This window comes from Excalfactoria chinensis, chromosome 3, assembly GCF_039878825.1.
Source record: "Excalfactoria chinensis isolate bCotChi1 chromosome 3, bCotChi1.hap2, whole genome shotgun sequence".
Classification (NCBI taxonomy): domain Eukaryota; kingdom Metazoa; phylum Chordata; class Aves; order Galliformes; family Phasianidae; genus Excalfactoria; species Excalfactoria chinensis.
The window spans coordinates 61,642,261-61,670,098 of NC_092827.1; the positions used below are offsets into that span (position 1 = coordinate 61,642,261).

The window sequence follows — 27,838 nt, forward strand, 5'->3', positions numbered from 1 at the left end:
CTCTGGCACCATTCTTGTGCTACAACAGGACACTGCTGTCAGCACTGTCAGCATATTTGCCCCACATATCCTGAGACAGAAAAACTAACCAAGAATTGCTCTTGCCAGACTGTGACCTTTCTCAGCTTCCTTCAAAATAAATACAAGCATGTACACACATCAGTCTCTGTAGAAATCTACCTTCCAAAACCAGACCAAGCAGAGCCAAGGTGAAACATGATTCTATTTGCCTATTTCTAAGGGGGCAGTAGGGAAAAATCAGCCTCCCCCCTACTTTTTTTTAGCAATAGCAAGGACAGAAGTGAAACAGATCTTAAATGACTTACTTCTGAAGCTGCTGGTAACTCAGTAATAACTCAGTGTTACCAGTCCTTACTGCAAAGTCAAAATCAATCAAGTGCAAACGGGACTGAGCAACCTGCTTCAGCTGTGCCCTTGGAGTTCTCACCAAAAGGCCTTTTCATCTGCACAGACACTGCAGCTGTGGCAGCAATTTGTCACATTTTACAATTTACAATGACCTCATTTTCTAGTGATTTGTTTTGACAGTTTCTCTGCCTTAACTCATAAGCTTTTCTAAGGCATTCTGCATCCAAACACCTTTAGAAATCAGTTAAAATTACAGGAAATTACAGTTAAAAATAAAGGAAGACTGAAGTAACACAGACAAGAAGATGATTCTGTCCCCACCTTTCAAGAAATTCATCAACAATAAAATGCCAAGAATTCATCTTAATCACTTCTCCTTCCCCAGAGACAGAAAGTTGTAGAATTCATCTTTGCGGATAATCTGCATTATCCATCTTTAAAATTCACACTGCTGTTCTCTCACAAATTACATAAATGTTTTGTCAAATATACACACATAATAAAGAATTGTTTATTTATTTATTTATTGCTGTAGTGTAAAAGAAAAGCAGGTATGCAGTCTCCATTCTCATGCGACAAAGATGGAGCAAGCATGCAGCTTCATAAACAAGGCACACAGAATCCGTAAAGATGACAGTTTTACTCCTGGCTCTTTCAAACTGGGATATTCTCTTTAGCTCTCGTTCCTTTTCCCTCTCTCCTCTGAAACTGGAGACACTATTCATTTTGATAGTAGCTCACTTTTGAAGTCTACGAATGAGGAGAGTCAACCACTGCAGTTGTCACAGAAGTTGATATATTTTGTTGAAAAAGCAAGCATAGGGAGTATATTCCTCCTCAAAGCTTATTAGATGTTACAAATGCAGTCTGTTCAATACAAATTGCTAGACTATTGGTATGCTTGTCAAGAACATGTACTGTGATTAGCATCCATCACGTGCAGTCTGTTTTCTCAATCTTTCTTGACAGCGGCATAGAGAAGGAGATATTTACTTTGCTTTCTTACTCTATATATTTTTTTTTAGGTACATGTTGATACATACTATTTGCCCCGTACACTGGATAAGCACAAAAATGATCTTGAAGGTCTTTTCCCATGTTCTTAATATAAACACACATACTATTATTAGTAGTAAAAGCAGCTTATTTTGTCATAGTCTGTTTTTGGGGGGATTAAGATGTACAGCAATACCAACCATCCATAACCAACTATACAAATGCATACTCTACACTTCTGTACTTAGAATGTCCTACATTGCTCTTTATGTAGAGTTCACCAAGAAATATATTCTCTCTGAGAGGATTATTATCAAAGTTAAATTATGCAGTCGTAAACACTTCAGAAAATTGAATTTGGTTCTATAGAATATTGTAAAATTTCTCATTTTATGTTAAGGTTTAGAACATTAGCCTTGATCATTTCAGACGTTTCATCTCAGGAATGGTATACAACAGGCAGAAGGTCAACCTTTATCTTCCTGTTACTTCTTAAGATATTATCAATGGGCATACTACTTCAGTTTGCCTTCCACACTCCTTTTTGGTCACTGATTTTATTTATTTGTGACAATGATACCCACTATTGGGAATTCTTGTCATTTCATTGGTTGACAGTTTTTCAAGGATGTATGTGGTTCCTTGTTAAACGTTAATGTTATGAAGCTTAAGCTAACCCTCCCTTCCCCAATTACTGGTTAGAAATTGTCTCAAAGGGCAAACTCACAGCACAGTGCTTTCTGCAGTCGTCGGATTTTGATGGCAGTACGATAGGCCGAGAAGCGTACATTGTTCAAGTCAGCTGAAAGAGCAGAACAGAAATGTGAGCAGTCTTCAAAAGAGTCCACAAGTCTCCTTCACACATAATTTTTCACACTGCTACATAATGAAAAAGCCTGACATCCCTTATTTTCACTGCAACAAATTAATAGCATATATCAGAACAAACAAAAACAACTGACAAGTTATTCTAAAAAGAATCCACCTGCAGAGAACACCTCATGGCTTTGTCAGTCTGGTGTGTTTCTCTGAGATCACCACACCAGATTCTGAACAATATCTTGGGCAGATGTAACACACATACATGTCAGAGTTTTACATGTATTATTAGGTATGGAGCTTGGTGGCACTGCATGCGGCAGGGGTTTGGAGCTTGATGGTCCTTGAGGTCACTTACAACCCAAGCTATTCTATATTTCTATGATTCTGTTAAGCAGCGCTGAGTAGATTTCAGACAAGTGTTCAAATATAGTACATTTATCAAACATCTTAAAACTCTATCATATAATATACAGACATAAAGGGCAGCAAAGGTCACAGTAATGGAAAAAAAAATGGCTCTTTAACCCATTATTTCCATTTGATGACTCTGTTAGCACCGCTTTGAAAGAAGCAGTCAGATAATAAGTTATATTTTACAAATGGATAAGCATAGTAATTGGTTATTATTCTCCACACTTAAAAGCATTTTATCCTTACAGGCATGTTGAATTCATTGTACTGCAGTAAGGCCTAGCTTTTAATGATAGCACAGATGCTCTGATATATTAGTTCACTCCAGACTGATAGCCCGCATCTTTGGAAAATCTGATATGAGTTTAACAGAAATAAAATACAGCACTAAAGAACAGAGTCAGAGAATATGTTTCAGAATGAAAATTACAGACATGATCAAGATGCATCTCCTCAGAGTGAGGAGACACATACAGCTCACGGAAACTCAGATGTGGTCAACAGATCAATCCAAGCTTTCACTCATGGAATGACTGTCATATGAGAGATTAAGAAATGCACTCACCTAATGACTGGAAGAGGTCAGTCATTTTAGGATGATCCCAACAGGTTGTCTGGGTCTCATGACTACAAAGGAATGAGGCAGTCAAAATTTCAGGCAACACATATGCACATGTGAAAAGGACAAAAGAAAATCTTCTGACTTTGTGTTAAAATGGAAGAACTCCATCAACTCTTATTGAAAGACCTGATCTGTGACACTCAGCTCCTCATCGCTTTTTAATTGTTAAGTTGAACAATAGCCCATCATTAACATTTGCATTACAACATTAACTTTTCATTCTAAATACAAAGCGGAAGCACTTATAAAGCTAAAGCACATTAGTAAGTTGAAAGACAAAGTTTCCTGCAGCAGTAGTATAGTAAAAATATTCGTAATATGCATTTTAAAAATAAAGAGCACTGATGTTTTACTTTAGACTCCACCGCATATCTGAACATGTGTATCAGAAAACATATAACAATTGTAAACTTTGTGTGCAGCACATCTGATTGAAAATCTGATCACTCATCCCACGCTTAATCTGCAAAGTATCATAGAATTGAGATTCAACAGCCAGCAACAATTAGCATCAATTTGTTACAAAATTAATTTGAGAAGTTGTGTTAAAAGGATCATAGTACTCACTTTAAAAGTTAATAATGAAAAGCTAGTGATGCTAGGTTAGCAGATAATAATTAATGAGAACAGAGCAAGGCTTATTTAATTTTTGCTTCTATTTAAAAATTCACACACATTTTTCTTATGTACAGGAGTATTTTGTTGTAAATATTGACTTCAAATGGCACTAGTCCATTAAATGTAGTGTATTGTATTTTCACATTGTATGCGCAGCTGTGCCTTACGGGGTGCACAATAATTTATCATTGATTATTATCATTTTCTACTGGGTAACCAATGAAGAATGAACCCTTTCATGCTAAGTGGTGCAAAACCAGAGTCTAGAAGGCCCCTTCTGCAAAAGGGTAAAGAGACAAAACAGGTTCTTTGAAGTGGAGGCAGGCTCCAAACGAAATAAGTGTTGAAAGTCTATCTTTACACTACACCCTGCTGAGATACACTACTGCAAATTGCATGCACTGTGCCTCTGCACTGGGGATCCAAGTACCATTTTGCATTCTGCACACCAGTGTGACCTTTCCAAGTTTGGGTCTGGTCTAGGCCTCTGCAGTCAACTTCTCTCTTCTCCTTAGGCCAATCTGTCTGCCATGGATCCCACTAGGATACTGATACCACCATGAATTTGTGAGGTGGTTTTTATGGAAGTTCATAGCCAAATATGTATTTCTTATTAAGGTAGTATGTATGAATCCTCTTTTTCCTTATTATTATTACAGATGACTGAAAGGAAGGAAAAGCCCTGCACATGACTATATTTAAACATGAGGGTTTTATTCAACATACAATCTAAATAACATCTTCAGTTAAGGTGCTGGTTGACTTTCAAGTGTTCCAAATTCAGGAAAAGGCTGAAGTATATCCTTCTATTTGAATATAATCCTTATTTTTATTATGTATTTAAACCTTGCCTAAGCTGACCTTCTTTCCTGAACCATAAGTTTTCACTGTTTTCAATTTGATAATATCACTGCGGGAATAGCATTCAAGGTTTCAAATTCTAGTTGGTGTGCTCAAGGTCTTGATATGCTGGACTCCAACGTCAAGGCACACCCGTATTAAAAACAGGTTTTGCAGTGTCTAGAAAGACATTTCTAAAAAAGCATTATGTTTATCCTTGTCCAGAAAAGTCTTTTCAGAAAATGAGTAGCTATACAATTTTTCCCCTAGCAGGGGAAATATGAATAAATCACGAAGAAGCCAATGCGAAAAGAAGGATGTATCTGGGTTTGATGTGGTGCCAAAGTAAAGGTAACTGACTGTACAGCACTCTCACAAACTCAAGTATAAAACAAATTACATTATGTTAGAAAGAAGATATATGTGTTCAGTAAACAGGAACAGAAATATAATATAATGGCTGTAAAATAATCTCAAAGCTAGTACTGAAGCTGCCAAATATCTGCACTATCATGTTAAATGGGATGTCATCATTATTGCATTAACCATTTAAAATTGGTATTGAGAACTAGCAGACTGGCAGAGCACAGAGGGTTGTCATTGGCAGTGCAGGGTCCAGTTGGAGGCCTGTAACTAGTGGCGTTCCCCAGGGGTTGGTGCTAGGTCCAGTCTTGTTCAACATCTTCATCAATGACCTTGACAAGAGGATAGTGGCCATGCTCTGCAAGTTTGCTGATGATAAGAAGTTGGGAGAATTGGCTGACACACCTGAAGGCTGTGCTGCCATTCAGCGAGATGTGCACAGTCTGGAGAGCTGGGCAGTAAGAAACCAGATGAGGTTTAACAAAAGCAAGTGTAGAGTCTCGCACCTAAGGAGGAATAATTGCATGCACCAGTACAGGCTGGGGGAAGACCTGCTGAAGAGGAGCTCTGCTGAGAGGGACCTTGGGTGTCCTGGTGGATGATGGGTTGGCCATGAGCCAGCAGTGTGCCCCCATTAAAAAGAGCGTGGCCAGCAGGTCGAGGGAGGTGATCCTCCCCTCTACTCTGCCCTGGTGAGGCCTCATCTGGAATACTGTGTCCAGTTCTGGGCTCCCCAGTACAAAAAAGACAGGGATCTCTTGGAAAGAGTCCAGCGGAGGGCCACAAAGATGGTGAAGGGCCTGGAGCATCTTCCCTATGAAGAAAGGCTAAGTGAACTGGGTCTGTTTAGCCTTGAGAAAAGAAGACCGAGAGGGGACCTGATCCAGGCCTATAAATATCTGAGGTGGGGGGGGGGGGGGGGGGGCAAAGTGGCGAGGCCAGACTCTTTTCAGCAATGTGTGGAGACAGGACAAGGGGAAACAGACAGAAAATGGAGCATTGGAAGTTCTGCACGAATGTGCGCAATAACTTCTTTACGGTGAGGGTGACGGAGCACTGGAACAGGCTGCCCAGGGGGGTTGTGGAGTCTCCTTCTCTGGAGATATTTAAGACTTGCCTGGACGCCTACCTGTGCGACGCGGTGTAGGGAACCTGCTTTGGCAGGGGGGGTTGGACTCAATGATCTCTGGAGGCCTCTTCCAACCCCTACGATTCTGTGATTCTGTATCTTACCAACTGCAGCTGTCCACAGTAATCAACCCAATAAGTGATCAGTTTGATAAAGTTTGTTTTAAAGAAACTGTTTTACCTCAACTTCTTTGATCAAGAGGAAAAAAAAGGAGAGAAAAAAAGGAAAAAAAAAAAAAAGACCACGACTGGCAATTTTACAAGTAGAGGACTTTTAAACATCTTGGTTAAGAGCAAACAGCACTATTTTGGTAGATCCTTTATATACATATGCATATATAAAAACACATTTCAATATTTGAAATACTGACGTGTTTATTTATTTATGTAAACAGGGCACGTGAACCACGAACAAAATCAGATCAGCTTAAAACTTAATCATTCAGTTATTTTATATGTCACCTGTGGTAGCTACTTGCCAGTGGGACTATATGAGATGAGATGGGAATGCATTTTCTCTGATAGAAATGAAATACTTGGAAAGAGAATCCCTTCAGCTAGGCTGGTTCATAATTCCCCAAGAGTCAGAACCTGTGAGCTGCAAAATAACTAAGCGATGTGACAGTGTCTATGCCAGATTTATCCCAAAACATATAGAAAGAAGTCATGCAGAGCAGCCTGGCAATCATACATGGATCCAAAAGAGAAGTGACAGTGATGGTCAGCTTAAATGGAACAGCCTGCCCATCCACTAAATATATTCCACAAGTTCTGCTTCATTTTTGAGACACCAAAGAAAGACTACAGAGAATGGGGCTAGCACAAAGTTTTGATAACAATTTCATAATATGCAAGTATTTCCATGTGTGCAGATAATCTTTCTATGCTACAAATAAAATTCTCAGATAAAGGAGTCATTTTGTTAAACACTCCAAACAAGAGGCATGCAAGCCACAGTGCTTTCTGATGATTTGGTTTGTAGAGCAGCTCTTAGAAATAAGATCTTTCTTTCTCTGCTGCAGATCCAGTAGTTTTCATGTTACTAATGCAAGAAAATCAAGCACTGACAATTCTGCTTAGAAGCTTTACAATACTAGATAGACTATAAGAGATAAACCAGACTGGATTAAACCAAGGGAGATCTTTGTAATCACAATCTTGTGGCTCCGTTTTATGTAAGCTCATGCCATTAGCAATCTATTTAAAACATGCACTGCTTTAGTTACAATGTCAGGTATCACTCAGAGAATAAAAGTAGAATTCCTTTGCTTCTCTGATACCTTGTTCGCTAAACATAACTAGCACATATAAGACCTACAAGAACAATAAAATTCATAATAAGGGACTACACATTTTCTTTATAGGCATTCAACATACATATTGGAAAAGTATCATCCCTACATCAAAGGTCCAGAAACAGTGAAAGCAAGATAAGCAACTTGCACTGTTTAAAAAAAAAAATAATAATAATAATTAAAAAAAAAAAGTTCCAGTCATTTTCTGAAGATTTGAAGCAAAATCATTTTACAACACCACAAAGAAAGATGAAACTTGATTTCACTTGCGTTTATAATTTCTGATATGTCCAGAAGGCAATTAGTGAGAACTGAATGAGTTGTTTTCACCAAACAGAGGTCAAGAAGTCTTCTGGAAAATTCAGCCCTACTGGTATCTGTCTATCAAAGACTGTGAAGAAATGTTATTTTCCTACAGAAAATAATCTGTAACCTTCAGTGATGGAAAACTAAGGGTGCAGAGAAGCTAATCTGAATCTGAATTTGAAATGATGCAAAAGCTGGATGGGGGAAAAAGAAGAATTTTACACGCAAACTTATCAGAACTCAAAACTCAAGAAAAGTCTGTCATTTTCAGTCACCTCACTAAACTGAAAAAACTCAAAACAGGCACTTAACAAGGGCAGACAATCTACAGTCTTTCCTCTCTGCTGCAGGTACTGTGCAAGTTCTGTCCCCAGTTTCTTTGATCTGTGTTAAAACAACAAATGTGTTTACTCCAGGTCTCAAGGTTTAAAGTCCAATGATTCTCAAATTGCAAAGTTGCAAGCAAGTTAATCTTTGAGTTACAGCATCCTAAGAAATTTCAGATGGAAGGGACAACTGTTTTGCATAGAAGAAGATACAGAAAAATCAGATTCATCTTATTGCCATCAGAACACCATTTTGGTTCAATAGCTTTTTAGAACTGGTTACAAAATTGCTTAGTATATCATCAAGAATATTCCAATCAACATGCACAGATAAATTCAAAATAAAAGGTCTAGTTTTATTTAGATAGACCTAAAATTTCACAATGTAAGTACTACTTCTTCATGATCTGAAGCTGGCAAATGTTCATATGTTCATTTTTCATGGCATCTGCTTCTCCAAAAGTAAATTCCTTGGTGTCTTCGATCACTGATGTGTCTTTGTAGTTCAAACAAAGTAATGTATAACAAGATTAGTCAGTAAAGAGTTTTAAGTATTTCACTGACTAAGCCACAAGATAATTCATCCAGTATCGTTTTTTGGTTAGTATCAGACAACTGAGTTATTCAGAATTAAGAGTGTTTCAGGTCTCTTCTGCTGAAACTTAGCGTCACAATATAAGGAACAACACAGAACATGCACTCATGAATAGATTACAAGGCAAAACAGTGTAATTTTAAAAAGTCTAAATGTATTTGTGTAGATTTAAATAACTAAAACCAAACCCTAAAGTTATAATATTCCAATTTTTAAAAATCCTACATATTAATAAACTTATCTAAAGCTTAAATGACAACATTTGCCCTTACAAGCTGCTTCTTATCCATTATGTTTACTTTCTAATTATAATCAGTAAAGAGAATTCCTGTTGAAAACACACGATTGTAAATAATGAGCTGACAGACGATAAGAACTTATGATCTCTAGAAATAAAAGCCCTACCAAAGCAAATGGAACAAGCTGCCAATCTCCACTTGTTTCTTTGACTTACAAGAAGAAATAAATAAATTCACTCTTTTTTAGCTTTTCCTCTGCAATAAATAAAACCATAGAGAAAGCAACCTTGTGTGTGATTACTTACTATGGGCCAAGTATATACATTTGTTGATAATCACTGGCAAGCAGCTTGAGAGAAGACTCTGAAACAGCACTCCAGAATCCCTGCTAAGAAGCTTTCTGCTCTTGCAGCCATTTGTCCAAAATGTTAACTGAGATCTTTACTGATTACTAATGAATCCGCAGAACACAGAACTCTGACTTTGCTGTCCTTGCCAGATTTCAGAAGGAATAACAATACTCCCAGTACTTCTGGTTTATAGAAATCATGGTACTTTACCCAGACAGCCCATATATTTGATTTTTTTTATTTATTTTTTTAAAGTCCATTACAAAATACTATTTTACGGTGAAAAAAAGAGTTGGCATAAGGCATTGCAAGGGTAATGTATTTTAGAGGCTGGTGGAGCAATTTATATGCAGATATTTTGAAATCCCTCCAGAGAAAATGTACTACCGTATTTCTCTAATAGAAAATGAAGGCCAGTGAGGCAACAAGTAATTGAAGAAACTCTCAAAAACTGAAATTTGTACCATCGCTTTCTGTAAATTACATTTTATTCTTCCTTCTAAAAAAGATATTTCTTAATACGTCTAAGAATGGAATTGTGGTTACAACTAGAGTAAGAAAAAGGTTAAATTTCTCTGTTCCATTAATTCTCCTCTTCCCTGTACAGGCATAAAACAACCATCCAGACAGATTTCTCAAACAGCCTTGAAAAAAAAATATCTAGATGCAGAAAGCATTTTATCCCTTTCCCACATAAAAGTGAACATGATATAGGAGGTGATAAAATGGAATTTTTAAGACAACGATGCCAGCCCCTTTGCAGGGTGACAGAAGCAACCAGAATGACTATAGAGTTTGATATTGATCAATTTAATGATTACACCAAGAAATTGCTCTCCCCATTTAATGCTCTGCATGAGATTAAACTCACTGTGACCCTTTCTGCATTTTCCTTTTGTTTCTTTTGCACAGTACAAATATCTAATAAATTATGGCTTTGAAAGGAATACAACCAAAGCACACTTAAATTACAGTTAAATGAACAACGGTGAGAATTGCCAGGGTAATTATATTTTCTGTACATTCCTTTCAGTGACTCGTGTATTCCTGTAGAAAATACTCCTTACTAAATCTGAAATCTTTGCAAACCATCCTAAGAAAGATGCATTCAGTGGCATGTTTGCCAAACCATTCGTCCAAACTTGAGTTTCATTAACAAGAATGGATTAGTAAGTACCATGCATGCTGTATCATTTTCCATACTGCTTTTTAGTCTGATTCTCTTACAAAGTATGAAAGACTAAGCTTTGTCTCAACATAATCTAGATTTTATAGATTTTATAGATTTGTGTTTTCATTGATTGAATTCTGCTGCTACAGAGAAGAATCAGACTACAGAATTAGAAAAACCTCTACCAACTGCCATTAAGAAAAAAAAGTCAAGCAAGGAGGCAAACAGGACTGAATAAAGTCACCTCAGCAGAAGCAAATCCAGCTGGGACATCTGATTTGCACAATAAAACAATTCAAGTGAGTAAGTTCAGTTAACTGAATATCTGCCATTACACTGGGCACACACATCATAACAAACCCAATCTCAATGCATTACAAATCTATCCAAGCAGAGGAGTCAATCCTTTCCAAAACGCCCCAAACTCAAACTGCTTCTGTATGAACTTATGGGTTAAAGGAGTTTGTATACTGCCATTCAAACCTTTCATGTGCACGTGATTAAATACAGCGAAGAGGCAGGCATGCAGTGAGCTAATAAATGCTCACCAACATTATACATTAAGGTCCTCTTTCTGCAGGAGGCTTCTCTCCGTGCATGTAAATACAATTTACCATCAGGATCAAGAAACAAACAGAACAAAAGCTTCTCATCTGAAAATACAGACATCTTGCATCCTTCTGACGTTTTCCTTACAGTTTCACGTTCCTTGAAGGACTCCCTCCTGCCTTCTCAGCTGCAGTTCTCTATTTTTTTAAAACTTCTTTCTCTATATGCAATAAAACTGCAGAGTGCAGTACTTTTTTAAAACATTCATCTTAACAGAGGTACCACTACATCATCATCTGCCACTGTGTCACTTCCTAAATATTTATCATTTCTATTTCAAGGACGCTCACAAAAAAGCAGCAAAAATGAAATAATGGTATGAATTTATGGTTGATTATGGTGATGCATGGTCCTATCCAGAATTATAAAAATAAAACAAACAAACCAACCTGATATTCAATTAGAATTTATTTGACACTCAAAATGAATCTTTAAAAATTCTCAGTTTTCTGACACCAGTCATTGAACCAACACTTTTATTCTCCTTGTCCTGCTGTTTTCCTTTCTTGCTCTCAAAATGAGGAACTGATACCTTTTAACAATCTCCTTGAACATGAAACTTTTACCATGAAAAATTAAATATGACTGATCTCAAACAATATAAATTACTGAGATGCATACCAAATTTCCCTTCTGTTTCCAAGACATCATTACAAATCAATAAGAAAGATTTTTGCATTTTTCTCAGTCTGTTCCTCCAGAAAAAAGTAATAACCACCATTGCTATCTTAAATTGTATTATCAACATATTACTTCAGCAGCACATAAGATGCTGAAATCAGGGATGGTTGCTGGAAAAGTTATCTTCAAGATGTAGTAGTTAATTCTTCTTACTTCATTAATACCATCCTCAAAATAAATCAGTGGTTTCTGCTTTGTGAAAACCTTGGCCACCAGCAATTTTGTCCTGCATTTTCCCTCTGTCAAATGTCTCGTGCAACATCATTTAAAAAAATAAATTCTGAGAATTTTCTGGTATTTGTTTTTCAGCCCCAGCTGGCTTCCTTCACAAATTAAGATTGCTTAAGGGTGCTTTTCCTCTTATTTTGTATAGTCCAACAATTCAAAGTTTTCTTTGAATTGCTGTACTAAGTGTGATCACTTCCACTGCATTGCTGCCCTAAGTTGGGAAGCATCTCCATCCAATTTTTTTCAGTGGGGGATATGGGAGAATCCTCTCTCCTCTAGCATAATCAGAGCCTTTTGCCACCACTTGCAGAACTTGCCAACCCATCTATAGAGCATTCAAGAATCTTTAGAGCAAGCTTTTCCTTTCTCCAGTTACCTACCACACACTCCTTAAAAAAACAAACAAAAAAAAGCCCTGTCTTCAGATCACAGTTTAAAAACAACTGTCATACCTCAAGAGTGATAGAAACAGGTTTGATCAACACAGACAAACAAAAAGATTTACCACCACTTCCTTTTCAGAGCTCTCAAGAACTCATAAATTATTTGAAGTGCAAAACGTGGCTCTCAAATTTATGACAGAGAAGATATGCAATAGTATAAAGTCCTCACTGATGGTCTTTTAAGATGAATTATGTGCCAAACCAATTCAGTGTTATCTTACAGACTTAAATCTCAAACCAATATCATTTTAACAGAGATGCCAATCAACCTAAAACCAGCACCTCTGGGTCTTGCTTAGTGCTCACTGTATCTTCTTAAATTTTCATCACCTCCCTAGCAAAGAGCTATCTTTTTCTCAAAGCTGCAATCTTTGACCTTTAAAGCACAGGCGAGAAGTACATAAATAATTGCTTGTGGACTGAAAAAATCCAAAGTTTAGCTCTACTGCTTCTACTAGAACACATCAACATCACCGTTACTCCAAAACTAATTACTTTTTACTGTTTCCAAATAACTTATTTCCATATAACTATTTTATTTGGTAGCTAAGATATTTCTACAATTTTATATTTACATTACTGTTACATTTACACTAAGATTATGCTCCATAAATACCTCCTAAATGTTATGTATAATGACAGGAAGGTGATCAAAACATGTCTTTCTGCAGGAATTTTGTGCAAGATTAAGAATGGGCTGTATTAAAATTAGTCACCACCATTCTGCTAACACATTATGTATTTAGCATTTTGCCACTATACTCTGAATGAGTCACACACGTAAGGATGTCCTTAGTTTGAACACCAATACCATATTACAGTGGAGTGTCTGTGTTGTTTCTCATGTTTGAGAAGAGGTTTTGGTTAAGGTTTGTCACTGATTTTGTTTTGAGGTATTTTGACATGATAGAGCATGCCAAACAACAAATATGAAAACATATAATGTATGAAGTGTAACAACATAGAGAAAGGCTTTTAATAACACTTCTAGTCACTACTTACCACCTATTTTTTTTCCACCAGTTTATGGTCTTAAATCCCTTTCTTTTGTTTAAAGAAAGTTTACAGAGAAACAAGGCAAACTTACTTGATATAATAGGGCACTTTGTTATGTGAAACAGATCTCTGCCATGGAAACTGTACTGAGGCTGAGGAAATAAACAGAAGGTGATTATTAGAAAACACCTGTCAAAAAATCCAACTATATTTATTTATTTTACAATTGAAACAGTTTCAATAAATTAAATGGGAACAACTATAATTTCCCAAATAACTTTCAGTAATTAGAAAATCAGCTGGAGCGAATGACTCTAATCTATCAAGATGATTTTAGGCATCTACTTGATGCCAAGCTGGAAATAAAACAAATGTGGTGATTCTACTTCAAAGAAGGATAATAAATTCTGAACAAGCAAGCTATCCATCCAGAGAAAGTGGAGACAGTAGTTTTTCCACCTCCACAGAACTATCACCAGCTTCAGTTATGAAAATAAATGCCTCCACAACTACACTAGTCAACAACAGAACAAAAGGGAGAAATATCAACTTTATTTCTAATTATAACAGTTCCTTAGTTCCTACTTGCAACACAGATTAATATTGATTAATGCTTTACATTACAACAACAAAGGCTTGAAAAGCTGTCTGTGTTTCTTGCTGAACAGCAGGATTTCTGCAAGTCTGATAAGTCAAGAGATATCATGGTAACACCAAGAAGCCTTCTGTGTACCACGTTGCAAAAGGCATAAAATCACACATGACACTACAATTCTGCTTGTTCTACTTATCTAAAGATAAAATAGGAAAAAGTGTTCAGGTCAACAGGACTCCTGCTACATACCTTAGAAGTGGCCATATTTATTGAAGAACCTCAGGAACATACAAGGCCTGCTAGAAACTACCGGACTACTGCCTGTTTAATTAGGGTTTAATTATGAATCTATACCCAACAACATACAAGTAGTTTTAAAACAAAGTGCCTATTCCTAGGCAGTAAGACCTCTGTTTAAAAACCTGATATAACAAGATGCAGCTCTGACCCACTTTGGATCTCAAGTAATTAAAGCTCTTGATTGATTTAATTTGCTGCAGAGATTACTTCTGAGTTCATCCCTCTTTGAATAATCCATTTGATAGCAACTCTTTCATCTCACATCCTTTAACAAGCAGCATAAGGCCCTATAGGTTGGCAGAGAGGGACAGGCCTAACCCTCTTCCAAGCCAGCTGTTCCCTGAAGAATTTAAAGACTGTGATCTCCTCCTGGACCATGTAACATTTCATGGCTTATAGGTTAAGAAACATGAGGTTAACGTATAGAAAGACAGATTATCTGACAAGAATATTTTGGAAATGACTTGAGCTGAGTAGAAGTGTTATCTCACTGGAAAAATTAGAGGAAATGTCTATTACTATCTAATGATGAGCATAATGTTTGCAGTAAGGGGTAATTACTTGGTGAAGGAAAAACTTAGTAATGGCTAAATATATGTAACTATATATAGAAACATACACATATAAATGTAAAATAATATTAACATATAATGTTTACATAAGAAATAATATATAAGGGATACTCAGAAAGTGATGTCTTTGCTTTTAAGTAAATAAATAATTATTATGTTGGCCCATAAAATCAGAAGCATACGTTGGTAGTAAAGCAGTAGAAGCTGAAGCTTCCCATCAATATTCAATTTTATAATATATTAATATACACAATACAGCACATACAGTAATATCAATATGTAATATAACATATGAGCATATGTGTATATAAAATATATATTATTTCATAAGAAATACATAAATACAAAACAATATATATTATATGCAGTATGTAATTACATGTAAATATATGCCTTAGTTTCAGCTGGAATAGAGTTGTTTTTTTTCACAGCATCTGGTATGATGCTATGCTTCAGTTTTAGGAGAAAAAACAATGTTTCCAGATGTTGCTGAACAGTGCTTTACAGAGCCAAGGCTGCTGCAGTATTCTCAGCCCCTGTGAATAAGGACAGCTGACTTAAGCTGGCCAAAAGGATACTCCATACCATACGACATCACATGAAATTTTTGAAAAGGGTAGGAGTTCACAGAATCACAGGGATTGGAAGGGACCTCAAGAGTTAATTGAGTCTAACCCCTCTGCTAAAGCGGATTCCCTACAGTAGGGTGCACAGGTAGGCATCCAACAAGGTGAATATCCCCACAGAAGAAGATTCCACAACCTCTCTGGGCTACCTGTTCCACTGCCCTATTACCCTTATTGTAAAGAATTTCTTCCTCATGTTAGTATGGAACTTCCTGCTTACAGCTTTTAGGTCCAATCACTACATGCCAGTGAGAAGAACCTGGCCTCTCCGTATGCCTCTCACCTCCATTTGGATATGTATAGATAAACAATCAGGTATCCTTCTGCAGCTCAGGGGCTAGCAGAGCAATTGCTTGTACATCACTTGTTGTATGCATTCATATAAATGTATATATTTGTTACAACTATTATCTTTTTTATCCTATCTTTCTTTTCTCTATCTTCATAAAACTCAGCTTTACCTCATCCCACTAATTCTATTTTGTTGTTTCTTTCCCCAGATTCTCTTCCCCATCCCAGTGAGAAAGGGAAAAGTGAGCAAAAAACTGTGTGGTTAAACCAAACAATATATAATGCTGAAAACAAAAAATAAATAAACCAAAGAGGTAGGTGACAGAGGCCATCAGATTTACAGTTTCATTTTTTAATGCTGCAGTTTGGCAACTATGACAAGGCAGGCATTACTACACTAATTATGGCAACTAACCAGAAGAAAATCTGGCCACAGGTAGCATACATTTGGATTTATGTGCTATGACTGACTATAGATATTCTGCGGTGACACAGATATGGACTAAACAACCCAATAAATTTAACTGCTTTATATTATAATGGACCGAGTCATATTTTATTTGGGAACAACTCTTCTCAAAGCATTGCCAGTTTTCCCTACTTGCATAGATCTCTGCAAAATGAAATTTCCATTTTGTTCTAAAATCAGTCTCTCGATGAAAAGTGAACAAAGTAGTTATCGGTTCTGGCACTCGCTAGCAGGGCTGCAGATATTAGTTAAAGGCTGAACATCACTCAGATACTTTGAGCAGGACACTGGAAAGCCCACGCCATTTGTTAGGGAACACAGAGCCAGTGCTGTGCTCTGTATACGTTTATGCATTCTTCTAAGAAAGAGTACACAGAACAAAACAGAGAGGAGTGGATCTTAGAACATAAGTGAATTTGGAGAAAAAATAAGCTTTTAAAGGACTGAGACAACAGCACAATGTTTGGGTTTGTTGTTTGTTTCGCTGAGGATAACATGCTATGAGAATTCTTCGCCTATTAAGGACATGTAAAATGTATGGATCATTAGCTTACAATGAGCTTCCTTCCATGTCAAAAACACTGAAAAGAAGAGCAATGGCATTCTGCATAGCACTGATGAGAGTATAAATTGTAATAACTATTAGCTTCCTAATATTGCTCAGTCTCTTACTTCAGAACATTTCAGAAGTGGCAAATCTCACATCATTCATAATTTAAAAATATCCCAGTGCCCTTTCTTAGTGGTTATCCGGATAAATTCCTAAAATTAGTCTTCTCAGAAGTCCAGCAGCTGTACTAAGCAGTAGTGGGCGTAGTATGTAAAGAAACATTACTATCCACAGCTAGTGAAATTGCAGGATGAAGGGAATGAAGTCTGATGAACAGGCAGAAGCAGGTGTTTTGCTAGCACAGTTTACTGATTAAATGGCAACTGGGAGTCAATCAGTTGAAAATCATGTGAAGGAAAACTATGGACTCTTGTTGAGGCTTCCAAGAAGAGTACGAGGTAGGTGACGTAAATAAAATAGCTACTACTCAGATCAGAACAGATAAAAACCTGCTTTTCATTCAAAAATGAAAGTTTGCATGAGAAACTTGCATTGCATCATAATCTTAGCTTTAGAAGTTTGAGGTTATTTTATTCTAACTGCAGCCCTGCTTCCTTCTTAAAGATAGAAGTCATTTATGGTTGCTAAGAAGGTTTGAAGAATTTGATTTAGAACACGCACTACTTCAAACTGTCAGGATGAACCCTTCATTTTTCTGGATTTAATGATTTTTTTATTGCTTTCCTTTTAAAGTTACTATCTCTGACTTTCATTTAACAGACTTTATATGAAGTTGTAAGTATTAAGTTCTGTTAACTGTTCAAGCTCTTGAAACAGATTTAAAACTTCCCTGTTCTTATACAGGGAAGGGCTTGTGTGATTGTTTTGTTCAATTTAACAAATACTTTACATGGATAACTGCATACTGTTTGGTTTTGCAGGACACTGGTACTTGTCTGTAGCTTTTTGCAGTATCTGACAACTTGCATTTTAGAAATTTTCCCTTCTTTACTTTTGTACGTTGTGTAAACACCGTGTCCACTTAAGTCCAGGGAAGATGTCCTAAGCACGGCTGAGGCATGCTGATAAAGCTCTGCATAGTCTCCTTGGACATCATACTACAAAAGTTTAATCCAGCAACAAAGCCATTTTATGAAATTTCAGGACTCTCTTGCCCCCAGCTCCCACTGCAGTTTACTGCTCATAGTCCTGTGAATGTGATTATTTGTTATAGCATGCTAGAAGCCAAATGAGGGAAACGATCCAAGCCAAAGCAAACAAAACAAGCAACCTTGCATGGCAGGCTTCCTTGTTCTTCATGTAGACTCTTTCACTACTTCTTTTTTTATTTCCCTTTCTCTTTAGATCAGTCAACTACACTTCTTCACTGATCCAGACAAGGAGAGCTGAACAGCCCTAACAGCTACACAGGACTGAAGTAACCATTTAGAGTAGGGAAAAATATTTCTTCTCTGTGTTGCCTCCCAATTGGTTTAAATTACACAAACTAGAATAACTAATCTCCCAAATGTCAAATCTGGTACCTTTCTATTTAGATTCTTTTTAGCAAATCTCGATGGTGGTGCACTGTCCAGGTCAAGGTTACAAGACTGAGACTGGGAGCTCTACAAAACCCAACACGGCTACATACCAGGCTACATTTCCAATGAGGTTTACATAGGAAACAAAAAAGTAAAAATAAATAAGCAGACAAAAATAAACAACAACAAAAATTCTGTTATGTTCTGTCATTTTAAAAAAGAAAAAAGTAACCTGATGCTGCAACATCGTTAAACACCAAAACTTGCTTACCATGTTGTTTACGGAGAAACTAGATGTCAGTTTAAAATAAGAATACTGTTGTCACATACCTCAAGATGAAATCAAGATTTATTTAATGTTTTCTATTATATTAACTATTTAACTAAACAGTCACATACTTGAAAATTTCTGGGACAGAGCTGCTCACTTTTACGTTAATTTCTTGCAACTCTTGCAACAATGTTATTATACATACCCTCAGTTAAAAACCAGAGAGCTACCTGGATTAGCATCTGTACTGTTAACTCTGATGACGGTAGATAGGCTAGAAGGTCAGAAAACTGAGGATCTTGACATCACAACAAATCTACCTATAAAAAATATATCAGACCAGAGACTATGGGAGCAAAACATCTGATTTTGCTTTCTTTTAGCAGCGCTGGGAGATTCTATGCTTACATCTCTAATTTTTTTAATAGAAGATTCACAGATATCTGTCTCAAGAAGTGATTCAGGTTTGCATTCTGCACCCCCTTATTTGAACTTCTAGGGGTTTATGACATGAAGCACCTAATAGCGCACAATCCAAGCAGTACTTCCCTTTTGTCATCCCAGCAATCATGGTACCAAAGCCAAGGACCGAGGTAGCATGGAATGGCCAGGTGTAGTTAGGAACACAAAGAATGTGCAGCCACAGGTCAGACCTTGTAGCAAACAAAGGACAGAGAAGAAAGCAAAGAAAGATGCAGCCATAACTCAGCAAGGTACTGCAGCAACCCCCAAGGAAAGCACACCAGTATGTCAGCATGGCTGCAAAGATGAAACACCCCTGGAAATAAACAGAGTGGCACATAATAAGGTGGTAGAGGAGATTCCTGTGCTTTGGGTCAGAGGGCAGTCAGTAATGGGCAAACAGTTTTTGAGAAAGTCTCCTGTGCAGTCATACACTAAACATATCAATTAATTCAAAGAACTTACTGGACAAAAAGTGCTGTGATGCAGGTCCAAAATCACGGTGTGCCTCTTGCAGCTGTTTAAGGCGATCCTCTACAGACACCTGAGCATAAATATGTATGTACAAAATTTACTTTGTAACATGAGAGCCATGGCAATAACAACTCTGGTATTCACTCATTTTTAGTTAAATAAATTTAAGATGCTGTCATGCAAATAGCACTTACTTGCTACCTAGGTACTCAATGCTACATTCCTATTTAATTTTAAATTTACTTAATGAAAGTGCCTTTCAAAGATTGCAGTCTTTTTTTTATGAATACTGCAGATCAATAATAACTGAAAGTATATTCACGTAGCTATAGCTGACCACTGAAGTTTCTGACCTCCTCTCTAGCCCTTCTGTTGTCTGTACTTCTGTAGTCAGCAGGACTCTGTTTTGCTGTATTGATCTCACAATGCCTTTCCAACACAGAACCAATCTGGCTGATGACTCCCTCCCAGTTTACTAACTGAAACTGCACGAGTGCATCCAGCAGCAGTTTAGCTGCTTAGTTAAATCAAGTTGAGGGAGAAAGAAAGAATAGTCAAATTATATTAGGAAAGGGAAGTTCATACATAACATGTATGAATTCCTATCTCTCAGGAGAGGGAAGATTCAGAACTACAAGCTTAGAAGCCAGTGCCTGGTTTAAAGAACTTCTGTTGTACTGCTCTCAGACAGATAGGTAATGCCCTCCCCCCATCTCTTTCTCAATTCTTTCAGATACTTCGTATTACTCTTAGGAGCCAGGCAAATAAATAAATAGCAGAAGACTGACAATAATTATTTACTACCAAAATAAATAAATAAAAAAATAAATAAAAAAATAAAAAATATGATCAGCGAGAACAAAGATTGCTAAATGATATTTAACTAATATAATAAACTTCATTAAACTCTTCAGTGCAAGACTGCACAAGTTTGAATTGTAATCAGGCACACTGATTTACATTTCTCAGACCATTTAATCACTGAAAATCGTAACTAAACAATATGAATCTCTCACAGCATATCTTCTTCTGTTTTATACTGCTAAATGTGGAATATACATCTTGTCATAGCTCTACTAATACTTATATTATTTTAAGCAAAATTCCCTGCAAAAAACTTAACCATCAAAACCAGACAAAGCATCTTTCTCCTGAGTTGGAAGTACAACATAAATATTCACACACTTTCAGTAACAATGATTTATGCAGTAAAAAGGCTGCAATGACATGGTAAAAACTATAATAATGGTTTTCACTAGCCGCCAGAGATTAATGTAGTCTCTTGAGTGAGTAAACAGTCTGAAAGGAAGAGTTGTTGGTCAAGCCACAGAAGAAAAGGGAACTCCCCTTGTTGCTTTTGTACCACTCAACCAACATCTTAAAGAGAGTAATAACAAATAAAGGATAATAATGCATCTTTTAAGAGAACAGAAAAGGGTGATGAGCATCCCCACAAAACCCCCACAACTACTGCACACATTCTGAAGAATACCTGCAAAAGTTTCCACCGCATATTGAGATCATCTAATTGACGAGACATCTTTAATGACGGATAAAGGTCGAGTGGAGACAACTGACTGGATAAATCATTCACTGTTTTAACTTTCAAGTTGATGGGAGCAATTTCTTCTCTAAAAGCCTAAAAAAGTAACAGGCCAACATTTATGCTCAATGGACATCTGAGCAGCAAGGAAAAAAACTGCAATAAACTGATCACAGTGCTGACTTGCCCAATAGGGCGTCTTATGCTAAACAACTGTACACAACTCTAGAACACTCCAGCAAAGGAGGTTCATTCATTTCAACATTCATTGCCTACCTCTTTAGGGAGAAGTAAAAACCAAACTGCATGAAATTTACCCAAATGCCCACATTCAAATTCCACCCCTAAAAAGAGTACTGTGATTCCAATGAGGTGATTAATGATGCCATATGGCTTTAGAAGCTTTCTTTTCAAATAGAAATAGACTATAACAGAGCATGAGCTTTAGAAGTACAGTCACTGTCAAGAGCTCTTAAGAAAAAATGTATTCAGGAACTACAGTTTTCCAGTATGGAGCAGCTAACAAAAATTCGATTGAAAAACTATTATTGAATTAGCAAAGCATGAAGGAATGTACCTTCTCAAAAAACAAAGGAGTACAATGTTTTACCTGATTATAACTGTAGAGCAAAACTATTACCATGACTAAAAAAAAAGGAAAAAGGTTTATTGAATCGAATGGAACTAAATACACCATTAAGACAAAATTGATGCAAGCTTTATTTACAGTTGAAAAGCTGCATCAAATTTCTTTCTTACCGTGAGTAGTTAATTGTTCAGTCCTATAAATGGCTTGGCTAAACATCATGAAACATGTGAAAAATAACTGGAAGGAAAGATTCTTTGGACAATTCCATTATTAACTTCCCTTGAAAACCTCTCTTATCAGGGCCAGGAAAAGAAGGCACCTACTGGCAAGAAGGAATTGTTTCGATCCTGGACATCATGCCCCTATTATTTTAGCAGATGTTTCATTTTTTAAACAGCTATGTATATCTAAAAGACTTTTGCTTTACTTTTCTTTACAGAATAATCCATTGAGATACAATAAATCACTTCTTAACATGAGATTAAAGAACTATTCAGCAGCAGTAGCTTTGGTATCTATAATAAAATATAAGAGAAAGAGAAGAAGATGCATTATTCTCCTCAAATCAGATACATGGTGGATGTATGTGTGATGACTGCCTTTGTGTCAAGTTTTTAGGTTCCATTAAACCCGAAGATAGCAAAAAATTTTGGAGAATGAGGATACTTTCATTGATAAGTACGAAATTAACACAGGGCTACATTATTTCACAGAAGTCCATAGGCTGCTGTATACACAAAGAGCAGTTCTGAGTGAACATCTCACAAGCAAAGTCTCTTCCTTTTTCCAGTACCAGCTACTGATACGAAAGTCATGGATTGTCAAGTACAGCAGAATCCTCTTTTTCAAATTCCTTCTTGAGCTTGAAAACTGAAAAGGTGTGTTTGTGAAACAGAAGTTTCCCTGATATTGCATCATATTGCTGCTATTATATTGATTTTTTTTTAAAAAAAAGCATACCCAACATGTTCTAGAATCAGGCACTCACCAAAGAATCGTGATGTTCAGAGGCAGCTTTCTTTTGTAGTGTTATTTCTTTTTTTTTTTTTTCTGAGGTGACCTGCATTACTGGGTCCCTACCCAACCCATGCATTTAAGCAAAGGGCAACTATTAGCCATCAAGAGCAGCAACAATTTAGAATGCTGATCTCTGCACGCACAGCCTGGAATCTTCATTGCAAGAATTGTTAGGCTCATGAGAACGTTCCACTGTAATGTTTGTTCTTCCCTTTAAAGTAATTCTTAAGAAAAGTCAAGACAAAATAAAAGCAAATTTCCACTCACACAAACTAAAATAGACAACGCACATGAAGTCTGTGAAAGCTGAGGAGCAGAAATAAAAAAATGTGTGTATATATATATCTATATACATATACATCCTCATATGACAAAAAGTGCTCTTAATGTTCTTCTAAGAAGGTGGCTATATGTGATTGTTACATCTGTTACATCTGCCAGGGTAACTGACTCAGCTTGCTGATACACAGCGAGTGTTTGGGCAAAGCTCCAAACACGGCCTAACTGTGGGTTAGACAGTTCATCTAGGCATAAAATCCCAGAGCACATTTTTCATTTAATGTTGTGTTTCATACAATTCTGTTGCTTGCAGATCATTACTTGCTTGATAGAAAGTGACAGAGTATTGGATTTTCCTTGTAACCTCAAATCTAGTCTTCAAAGATCAGTTGACATTGTATATGAGTTTAAATACATAGGGTATACAATATTTCACATCATGGTAGAATGGAGGAATATAATAGGCTAAATATTCTGTAGGAATTCCACACTTACTGTAGTTTTCTCAATATGATCTGGTAATGAATCTATGAGCAAGTCTCCCACAGGTTTCCAGCCATTCCTCACATTTTCCGCCTCCTTCAAGTCAGCATCGAGGTCATCCATTGCACACTGCAAGTCTTTCAGTTTTTCTAATGCTTTGTCTACTTGCTTCTGCCAGATACTGGCACTGGCATTTAGGTTCTCCCATTTCTCTTTCACCTCTGATGACTGCTTACGCATAGCTTTGGCAATCCTCATGGCTTTCTCCTCAGGGGTCAACTCTGCAGAGACAAAGAAAAGCAATGTTGTTTATTTCTTCTCTTATTCATGCCCAGTTAGAGTGCCTCTAGGAGGTATGCTCAAGAGGCTTCATACCAACCCCTGCTCAGATGGGTCTCACTGAAAAAATCACAGGTAGATTCCTGCAATAGGGAAGAGTTTTTTCACTAACGACAAGCAAACTAAACTAGCCTTAAAGCATTCCTCGTCTACAAAGCAACCTTGCCATTTCTGGAGGCAGAGAAATAAGCAAGAGAAATTTAACATAAAGCAGAAAACAGCAGGAAGAAAGAGACAGAGCAGGCTCCAAAACTAAGTCAAGTGGCCTTCTATTCACTCTGACATAAAGACATTAGAAGAGGGTTACCACACTGTCTTTTGCAATTAATATTCAAGTGCTGTCTCTGAATAAATTATATATACTAATATGAATATGAAAGCAGCATTTTTGTGAGAAGACAAATAAGACATACCATTTTTAATGTACTATCTGTAAAGATATCATAATAGCTAAGACTGGAGCTGTTCACCTGGGGAAGAGTGGATGATCAGGAAAGGAAGGCAGACATGGCAATGGAAGCATTTTTGTTCTTCAAAGACTAGGTGAACGTCAAAGTAAATGCACTGTTCTAGCTGCAATCACTATGCTTCTGGTGATGCAAATAATGTTTCTTATCTTGCAGTATTGAAATGTATGCTATGAATAATTAATACAAAATAAATCATGACAATACATTCAATTTGTAGCTAAGAAAGACATGCATTTTTTTCTAGATGTTGAAGTAACAGGAAGTTGTTCAGATCAAAACCAGAATTTCTGCCAACAAACTCAAAGAATTTATTTATATTTTTCCAAATCTTTTTTGCCCATGCTGGTCTTGATATACAAGTCTATAAATATGCTTTTGTTAGAAAAATATTCAACAACTGAAACCTGATGCAATCTGAGAGAAAATCATGATATGCACATTTTCCATTTACATAGGTTGTGCAGAGCAGATAAGATATTGCCGAGCAACTAAGTTGCCAGTTAAGAAAAAAAATATCACCAGAAACAACCAAAGCAGAGTAAGAGACAAGGACTAACAAGAGCAAACACCCTAAAAAAGATGGAGATAAATCTCGGTTGTAGGTTACAGAATGCATTCTTTCAATCAACTGAGAGGCTTTTGAAGAGGGTAGGTTTGAGAGGAACAAAACACATTCCGAGTATTCAAGATATCACAGTGACTTGCTGAGCATCATAAGCAATTAATCAAGAGCACCGCTCAAGTGTATTTTGGTATTTTGCATGCAAAGGTACAGGCTAGCCGGGCTTATGGATACTGCAATGGCAAAAGGGTGTTACAAAAGCAGAATGTGTCTTTTTGTCAAGACAAAAGCCTGTATCATTTAACTAGATACTGTCTCATGACAGTTATTGGAGGAGATGGTTCAACATATATATACATATATATATATATACATGTGTATATATGTGTACACATATATGTGTGTATATACATATATATATATATATATGTACACACACCCAGAGGAAGATTGAGGCATCTTTATATATGCAGCTCCAAAGTACAGAGGCACAGGAGTAAACCACGCTTAGCAAAACAATTAGAATAATGATTAAGACCAAAGACAGACTGTGATAAACTGTACCCTGTCTCCTGAATTCTTGCAGTTCACAGTAGAATACGCTACATTGTAGGACAATATAGATCTGGAATGATCTTTATCCCAACATTTGCAAGAGATTTTAAGAAAAGAAATAAACCTTATATTCTAAACAAACAAACCTTTTCAGATAAAAGTTGCTGTTTCAGGAAATAAATAAATAAATAAATAAATAAAAGATATGAATTGCTTACTTAAAGATACCAAAGAAGTTATCACTTGCAGTACCTTTACAATTATTAACAGTTATATTTCATTGATGAATTAATGACAATCAACTACAACCCAGTGACAAAGGTACTGTGCATAATTGAAGCCAAGCCTCTGTGCAGAGCAGTGGCAAGTTGTAACTAGCAGCAATGTTGAGTATCATCAGATGGACGATCAAGCCCTACCAGAGGAAGCTTCAAGACCTTAAATGAGAACTGAGGAAGCACCTGAAGATGGAACACTTTACAGAATGGGAGGAAATACTGAACTTTGTTGAAAAAGGAAAGAAATGTGCAGACCCAGTGGAGAAGTCTCCTTGGTTGGCACTTTGCAACTGTGAACACAGGGGGATATTATACCAAGAAATTGGACAAAGAAGAAGTTGCACATCTGTAAAGCTATCCTCTGCCATTTTTATCCAACATCACATATTGCCATCATCTTTATCTGTTATCAGAGTCAAAAACTATCAATTCTGTATAGGAGAGCATTATGTCAGAATGCCTTAACAGTTCCAAGCTAGATGATTAACAGGTCATTTAAAGTTAATAGTTACTTTACAAGGAACAACCAGAAAGCTTTAACAAGCGAAGGTTTTGGTTGGGTACAATTGTTCTGACACAACAGATTCAACAACTATTTCTCACTCCAGCAGAATCAGTAAGGAAAATAAACATGATGTATAGCTACAAATGAAAATCAGAAGAACAACGGCCTGATGTTACTTGGCTGACCAGCTATTCATGACAAACCAGTCATACATAACCTGGGAAGGAAAAAGATTCCAGACTGATTAAAGTGATTTAAGTATCATATCATAGTATCATAGTATTGTGCGAGTTGGAAGGGACCTTAGAGATCATCGAGTCCAACTCCCGGGATTCGAGCCCTCTGTGTAGCAGAGCGGCACTTCTACCCCCTGCTCCACAGGCGGGGATTCGAACCTGGGCCCCCTGGTGTTGCAAACGGGAATTCTACCGCTGCGCCACCGGAGGCACACGAGTTGGGACAAGTGTCCCAACAGAAGTGAAAACAAATATTTTGGTAAGAGCATTCATCAAATCAGTGCCACTGTGCAATGGAATCAGCCACCAATTTTATTTGAAAAATATTAATTGCTTGCGAGACTGCTTTATCTTTGGAATGCTCCAAAAAGACATTTACTGGAGAAATAAAATCAAACACACATTTTTATGAGCTATAAAGCCATTCAGCTTCTGTTCAGTTAAGAGAGAAATACATCTTGCAATACTTCATCTTTTCCATCATAAAAACCCAACTTATTAACAAGCAGCACATTATGCATTTCAAGCAGGGAGCACATTCTTCAAGATCCTGGTTGCAAAGAACAAAACGGTAAACGTGGTCTCATAAAAAATGTTTTAAAAGAAGGAATTTTCTTCTATGAGTTTTAAATTTGTTTCGTCAATCTGTCATTACACAAACTGGCAGACAAACAAGCTTTCTTCATGTTGTGAAAAAATGTTACATGTTACTTGCAGTTCTTTTGTCCTTCCTTAATACAAAGTCTTCCAAATAAGCAGCTTTTTGTTTGTTTGTTTTTTCCTTTCTCTTTTCTTACTTCTTACATTATCTCCACTTCAGCAGCTTCTCAGAAGCAAGGAAAGCCTATATTCAACTGTTTATGAGGGAAGGAGGATAGTAGCTGAACATGAGCAAGAAACAAATGCTTCTGTAGTGAAAAAAACCTTGATTTTAATGAGCATTTCCTTGTCACAAGAGCTGTTTCATGTCTGTAGCTGAGTGCGCCTTGGAAAGAAAATTTCCAAGTCTAGAAGTAAAAATTCCTTACACACTTGCATATAAGGAGAATACTTACATATGGAAGTTCTCAGTGAGGAAAGCTACTCTTGTTTAAGAATTAATTTTAGACTAGGTAAGCTATTCTGGTTATGGTAGTTTTGATTCTGAACAACTCTGCTTGAGCTAGTGACCTCTTTCTGTCTTGCCAGAGTTATTACTTTTGCAATATTTTTTGCTTTATTTTCTATTAAACATTCTTCTCTTCCTCAATTCAATCAATCTTTTTCAGAAAAACAATGGCTAAAGCTGTACTGCAATCATTACAAACAACTTCAGAGCATGTGAACACACACAATGGCACACAGTCAAGTTAGTTAACAGAAGAACCAAGAGCACCGTTCTAGCTGTCTGACAAAGACTTTATCATCACTTCAGTGAAAGCAT

The 27,838-nt window shown here is 36.7% G+C and overlaps 1 protein-coding gene across 3 annotated transcripts in view; it reads right to left on the reverse strand.

The window, feature by feature from the left end:
• Positions 1-27,838, reverse strand: part of UTRN (utrophin) — a 340,380-nt gene that overhangs the window by 52,363 nt on the left and 260,179 nt on the right. For all 3 annotated transcript variants that reach the window (XM_072330886.1, XM_072330885.1, XM_072330887.1), the window contains 6 exons: positions 23,483-23,751; positions 21,052-21,198; positions 19,551-19,629; positions 13,500-13,560; positions 3,164-3,225; positions 2,093-2,167 (listed from right to left, as the gene is read on the reverse strand). In XM_072330886.1, coding sequence (XP_072186987.1) covers positions 2,093-2,167; positions 3,164-3,225; positions 13,500-13,560; positions 19,551-19,629; positions 21,052-21,198; positions 23,483-23,751 — 693 coding nt within the window. The remainder of the gene's footprint in view (positions 1-2,092; positions 2,168-3,163; positions 3,226-13,499; positions 13,561-19,550; positions 19,630-21,051; positions 21,199-23,482; positions 23,752-27,838) is intronic.